The sequence below is a fragment of the Salarias fasciatus genome, chromosome 11 (genome assembly GCF_902148845.1).
Source record: "Salarias fasciatus chromosome 11, fSalaFa1.1, whole genome shotgun sequence".
NCBI lineage: Eukaryota > Metazoa > Chordata > Actinopteri > Blenniiformes > Blenniidae > Salarias > Salarias fasciatus.
The window spans coordinates 14,793,389-14,800,456 of NC_043755.1; the positions used below are offsets into that span (position 1 = coordinate 14,793,389).

At 41.8% G+C, this 7,068-nt stretch overlaps 1 protein-coding gene across 1 annotated transcript; it reads left to right on the forward strand.

Annotated features, from left to right (window-relative positions):
* The first annotated feature begins 1,420 nt into the window (after nucleotides 1-1,420).
* LOC115396849 (protein BTG4) lies at nucleotides 1,421-6,719 on the forward strand. Its single transcript, XM_030102916.1, has 5 exons — nucleotides 1,421-1,608; nucleotides 4,041-4,218; nucleotides 4,305-4,442; nucleotides 4,655-4,970; nucleotides 5,525-6,719. Exons 2-5 carry the CDS (start codon nucleotides 4,046-4,048, stop codon nucleotides 5,753-5,755), a joined length of 858 nt encoding a protein of 285 aa, XP_029958776.1. The 5' UTR covers nucleotides 1,421-1,608; nucleotides 4,041-4,045; the 3' UTR covers nucleotides 5,756-6,719.
* The last annotated feature ends 349 nt before the right edge of the window (nucleotides 6,720-7,068 follow it).

Genomic DNA, 7,068 nt, shown 5'->3' on the forward strand with positions numbered 1-7,068 from the left:
TTCTTTGTCCTCAGAGTTGTTAAAAAACAAACCAAAGAAAAAAAAACTGTGAAACTTTTTGGAGAACTTTTGTGCCAAACTTAACTCCATCCAGATGGCGCGAGAAGCAGGCTTTAGTAATTCACCATTAGTATATATCTATAACTTTTCACCCAGTTTCAACATTCACTTACACAAACCTCAGACTCCTGCAAAGATTCAGCATGTGATTTTTGAATGGATTATTTGACCGAAACATTCTTCATTTCGTCAACAATATTGTTATCAGCCTTGTGGCAGTTTAGACTTAGATATAGTGTGTAACCACTGATATAATGCATACGTTCACCCACTGCCTTACAATTGAGTTTATATAAAAATTCGGCCAGTGGCTTGGGTCTCATTTCATTTTCAGTCACTGGCATATATACATTATAATCAGAAAATGTCTTAGTTTTCAATAGGTGGCATAATATCCATCCAGTTTATGTGGAACTGATGATTTGTTGTGACAATTTCTGCCTGCAGTGAAATTGACTTAAAGTCAAAATCCTGCCTGATGTTGGCAAGATGATCAATTCTCAAAAGTTACAACAAGTTTATTATTTTGACTTGTTTCATACACTGTGGAAGTGTCAAATTCGCTCAGTGCTAATTAATAAAATGTGTTTGAAAGTGTTAAAACATGTCTGGGTGTTTTTTCAAAAACCACAAAGTAAGTTTGAGAGACGGAACAAGCCTGAAACAATTGTCTGCACCCTTTAAAAGTCTGCATAAATCAAAGGTTTGAAAAAAAAAGATTATTTTTGATGACAACAAGTTAACAGTTTTGATTTTAATTCTTTTGAAAAAAATCTTGTTTTATGCTGACCAGCGTTTTCTTTTTTCTTTTAAATTCTCTGGTATTTTTCACCAGGCGCAGCTGCATTTGTTTCAGGCTGTTTTCATCAATAACACTGCCAACTGTGAATTATGAAAACATTATTATGAATTATGCAACACTCTTCACTAAATGGCAATAAGCAGAACGGGTTTGTCTTCCAAAATGACCATCAAGAATTTTTCCCATCAAAAAAAAAAAAAAAAAAATCTAATCATCTCCAACCTGTCTATAAGTCACCCTGTAATATATTTAAACCACTTTAATCCTTAATAATAACATTAACCTGCAGACACTTTAGGCACAATTCAAGTCAACTGGGTTTTTTTAATTACTTTTTTCTCCTCTCTCCCTTTGCACTCTCCATTATCAGTTTAACAAAAGCGCTTTGTCAGGAGCTTCGATTGAGCATCAATGTTTTCTATAATTTCATCATCGGGCTCACGCTGGTTGTAACATCCACTCAGCTGTTAACGTGGTGCCCATATATGGGCAGGGCGGAGCCTGAGTGGGCCGGGCGGCCAGTCAGCGCGTGCTCTCGGCAGCGAATAAAGGAAGTGACTCACGCTGACGGTAAAACACCTCGGCGTCACCAAGCAGCACGACTGAGGAGGAAGCAACATGTGCTGATCATAATAACTCTACACACACCAGCAGCGGAGCGCGATCAGAAGAGGGTCTCACACACACACACACACACACACACACACACCGCTCTGTCCGGACTCCCAGAACCCCCCGAGAACTCGGTGAGTATCTCCTCGACCACCACACAGCTCATCGCAGGGGTTTTGTTTGGGTACTTTCGTTACTATGGGACGCCAAACAGTTTGGCTCAGTTTCTGTTGGAGTGTTTTTTTTTTTTTTATTGCGAGTACAAATCGTCCTCCAGTTTGCTTTCATTTTAAACACATCAGCAAGCAGCTTTACATCCGAAGCGATTTGTTTGGTTACTTCAGACGGGAGGATGCAGCTGCGGGCTGGTTTTTCTACTAACTTTCAGTGTTTCCACCGGGGGGTTTCCGCACCGTCACTACAACGATCTTTGTTCCAGCATGCGGTACAAGGTTTCCTCTCGAGGGTGGAGAAGGATGAGCAAAAAAAGACATTTAATAATTAGCGTCTTTGTTTTTGAGTGTTACCTAATTTTGTAGAAGCAAAAATATTCGATCAGACGCAAACAAACGCGTGCCCCATCCCATGGTCACTTTAAGCTTTGTTTTCTGTTCTTCAGCCGGAAAACATGTTTCGGTTTTCTTCCCAATTTTTGACCAGAAATCCCCCAGAATTTGTCAGTCATTTGAGTAATCCCACTCCTCCAGATACAGGCGTGTAGGCATGGGACTGTAAATAGTGAATCAGATGTCAACAACTCCAGCCACAGACCAGTGTTTGCTCCAAAAGTCTGCAAATGTTTAGGCTGCAAGTAATACATGACAAATCCAGTCGACTAATATTTCCATGTACTATTTATCAGTGCATATTTAAACTAACAAGACTTTACTTCTGCAACTTAAGTTTCACTGCAGTCTTTATGATCTGAGTTTTTGCAAGTGCTGTCTAAATAGGCATTTCATCCCTGCAAAGCCAAATTATTGCATGTTATTAACAATGCATTTTAAATGTGATTAAAAAGTAACTTTTTTAACTGCACATTTGATCGAGTAAAGTTTTAGAATGTGTTTTGCAGAAAGCAGTCCTCAAAAGACTTGTCTGAGATGAAGTTTCATCGTCCACTCTCATCATTTAGTGAGATAGTAGGAAGCAAGTGTACCGAATAAACAACGCTGTGACAGCCTTCCTCTTAAAGGACGTAAAAATAGCTGCAGCCCTTTAAAGCTCGTACTCACATACAGTATGATTAACTGCTGCTGTGTTTCAGTGTGTGGCTTCTGTATGCATAGTGTCTGCATTTCCACAACAGTGTTTACACCGATCGTGGAAAAGGGCATGGGAGTGAATGGGTTCACTTTTTTATGGCAGTAGTGCTACTGGACTTAATAGGAATATCAAAACAAATCAGTGCGGCTATCTTTTAACACTTATTACAATTAATGTACTTTATTAGCCGAGTTCACGCCAGACTAATGGGTTGTGTGCATTTAATTCACAATATTATTAAAATTAAGGCTTTCAATTTCCTGACGACATCTTGAATTCAGACTTTTGACTGCAAGCATAGAATGTGTGAAGACGTCAAGCCTGAGTTGGTATAACAGGTTTATAATTAATTGTATCAGTCATTATGTTTCTCCAACACGAAGCCTGTTTTGAAAGTTGTTAAAAATGTATTATTCAGAGGACTTGGAGTGCCTTGACATTCTTCACATTCTCCACCTGGAAACACCAGCAGAAGAACCTGTGTTTATGTATGTGTGTCCAGTAAAGGTACCAACCCCTGGAGGTGAAGACGATTTGGACGCACGGGAAATATCAAATGCCAAACCAAGACGGCACCCTGAAAAACACGTGCGACGACTGTTTACCTCACAGACTAACAGCTGCTGTTTGAACATCTATATATAATATTTGACAACACACAGTTCGTGTAACAGCAAACCATTGTTTGCGATTTGAAGTTACTGCTACTTTTACTTGTGCCACAAACTCAATACTGCTTTTTAGATATGGCTGTGGCCTCCTCTGCCAGTGCAAATAATAATTTTCTGTCACAAGACATTACACAGGCTGCAGCAACAGTCGCAGGTTTCAAGCCACAATAACAAATTAACGTCTGTGCCTCAAAGTTCAAGGCGCAACTTGTCAGGGGACAACAGCAGGATGTAAGCACACTCAACAGTTTGCTAACTCAGCTGCAAAGTCTGAATCGCCTTGGGCTAAGCTAAAAACATTCCTCGTTGGTCAGGTTGACACTGGCACTCAACCTAAACAGACACGCTATCAGAAGATAAACAACACGGCGCTCGGTGGATTTGAATGTCCAAATGCTTGCGTGCCAATATGGCAGCGCCAGTTTGCCTATGTATCGCCCTTTGTGAGCAGAGCTGGTGGCGATGCCTACAGAATAGCCTAACTCTTTCACTGCAAATGAAAATGAAACGGTCTCTCTGCATTGATGTCAGTTTGTTTGCCAAAAACACACACACACACACAAATCCTTGGGATGAAGTGACTGCCAATCTCAAAGTCTTTCTTTTTTTTTTTCTCTGTCCCTCTACAGGCATCATGAGAAGAGAGGTGAAGGCTGCCGTGATCTTCTTCAAGCGTTTGGCTGTGGCCCGAGGCAAGCTCGACCTCGTAAAGGCCGACCTGTTTGCTGAGAAGCTTCAGCAAGTCATGTCTGACAAATACACTGGTCACTGGTATCCTGAGTGTCCCACTAAAGGCCAGGCATACCGGTAAAAATCTGCATCCAGTGTAATGTCTTCGCCCGCTATTGGAATGCGATCTTTAATTAAAAAAAACAATGTCTTGGCTTCCACAGATGCATTCGGATTAACAACCAGTCGCCGCCTGATGATATGCTCCTGAAAGCATGTAAGCAGAGCGACATCCCATACAGCAGCCTGGGACTCCCGCCTGAGATCACCGTGTGGGTCGACCCTCTGGAGGTTAGCGTGAGGTGAGTCAGCGGCGGCGCGCCGAGGTTGAAAGGCAAATACAGACACGCTTCAGGAGCTTGGAGCTTTCAGTCTAGCCGGGAATCGTGAGCGAGTTGTCATCACAACTCCACAACAATGAATGGAAACGTGGGGAGTCAAAGCAGGAACCTGGTTAATGATTACATTAGGGAATGCTTAACTTAAACTATTGTTCTTTTTTCTTCCCTCACAGGTCTGGGGAGAATGGCAGGCCTTTCACCATTGCCAGATTCAGTCCTAATGAAGAACAGGGTGATCCCATCGACGAGTCATCCAACGTGGACACGTCGGATTATCATTCTGAGACCTCCTCCGATTGCAGCTCCATTGTGTCAAGCGACACGGAGGAAGACCCAAAGGATGGCGAGGCCAAGGATAAGCAAGCAAAACCCGGGCCGGCCATCGACAAGGAAGCGGTGAAAGGCGCCACCTACACTATAGCAATGGTTCCCAGGGTTCGCACCCGACCTGTCGACGGACAGCCGAAGGTCAAAGTCGTCAGACCAATGGTAATTCCTCCGACTGCTGAAGAACCACCTGCTGGTGCTTCACACAGTCCCCCTCAATGATACTGAGATTTGTGAGGCCATATTTTAAAAAGTGTCACTGTTGCCAAAACAGAAAATGCCACATTTCTGTCAGCAAATGACTTGCTTTATGTTACTGTGAACTTTAACTGTAAATGCTCGTGAGTGCAGAGAATTTACATCAGAATAAAGTTCTTAAACATCGTTTATACGATTATTTAGTTTTATTGTAATTAAAAACAGACAATTAATGTTTTGAGGGTTGCTGATGTGTTTTTGACTACTTTCTTAACTATACTGTAACGACAGACAACAGCTGTGTTGGTTTGAGTTTAAAACATTCATGCAACCATGCAGAGTATTTCTGTAGATTTTCACTTATAAGGTATTTTTATGAATGGAAGACATGCTGCGTCACTTATTGCTGTGTCAGTTATTTGAGACTGACTCTTCTCACATGAGCAGAAGTGTGTTCAGCATCAGTGCACGCACCTTGTCCGCAGTCCTCGCTCATCTCTGGTGTCGTCTCTGTCCAGGTCGCCGGCAGCCTCCCCTACATGCCCCACGGAGCGCCCGTCTGGACTCCATATCCGAAGCCGCCGCCGATGTTCCTCACTCCGGTGTGCACGCCGCTGCTACCTCCTCCTCCTCCACCTCCTCCCCCGCACCCCCAGCAGGTCTACGGGTACTTCGTCCTGCAGCCCCAGTCTCAACAGTTCATGGTGCCTCAGGCCTCCCTGCAGCCGTGGGAACCCCCCCTGCTGTAACCTGGATGGGGGGGACACGGAGAGCCACGTCAGCTCCTTCCACTGAGCCGCGTGTCGCCGGGTGACTTCACACAAGCCGAAAAAAGAACCTCTTGAACTCTAAAAAAAAAAACCTGTTCCTTGCACAATATGTTTTAATTCCTTATTGTGAACTTGAGTGTAAATTGTTTTTAATTTGTCTCTGCGAACTTACTTACTGAGATATATCACAGGTTAAGAAGGACTTCGTTGAAGTTAAACAAGCTCAGGAACTCTCAGCAATAAGTTTTATGCCAAATAATTATGTATTTTTTTTTTTCCTTTTGTTGTGTTCATCTCTTCTGTTTGTCGTTCACTCAGCTGGACTCGACTTTCAGGGTTTAATGTACTGTAGCATCAGAGATGATATTTGTATAATAAGGATGTTTTTTTTTTTTTTTACTGAACATCTGGTAAACTAAACAAAAAAAATGCCTTTTGTAAATTTACAGTCTCACCTTTTTGTTGTAATTTATTTTTCCACAAATGAATTCATAAAAATTGTGTATTTTTGGTCAACTTTGACTGATATATTTTGCAAATGTGACTTCACAGAACACAGGAGGGGTTTTTAAAGCCCTCTTTGTTGGTGAAAACACACTGCGGTGTATCTTTCAGGGATGTCTGCTCACTTGAAGCTGCTCTGTTACAACTCTTGTTTTTGAATGAACATTCCTCTCAATCAAATCTGCTACGGCTTTATAATCATGTTATTCAAATGCTTGTAATGAAATGCTTACGTGCTGATTTTTGCTGTTGTTGCCACTTTAAAGCTCACCTGTATGCATTCCTTACAACTTTTGCATTGGCCTTTCCACAGCAAAAAATAAATCACCTTTTTTCCGAACTTAAAAACTGTCGAGTTTCTTTGATAGTTAAATAACTTTCCAGCAATACATTGACACTGAATAGTCATGTGAAGGTCTTAACACTTAAAATCTGAACCCACTGGAAACTTCAAAAGCCCCTTCAAATGATTAAAAAAAACAGTTTGACTGTTGTGTAAGTTATATTACATCTTATGAGTTGTTGCCATTTCTCCTGAGGGAGTGTCAATCAAAACACTTTTTAAAAAAAAAAAAAAAAAAAAAGAAAAAGAAGCTGATCCCTTAACTGACACCCCGCACCCTCCCCCCCCACAAAAAAAAAAACAAAAAACTGAGGAACGGGTAAGACTTGTGTTTTGTCACTGCACTGCAAAGAGAAAGCAGCTTTCCACCCTGTAATACTGACACCTGCTGGAAAGACCCTGCAATAGCACGTCAAAACAATTCCCTCAGCAGAACACCTTGTTA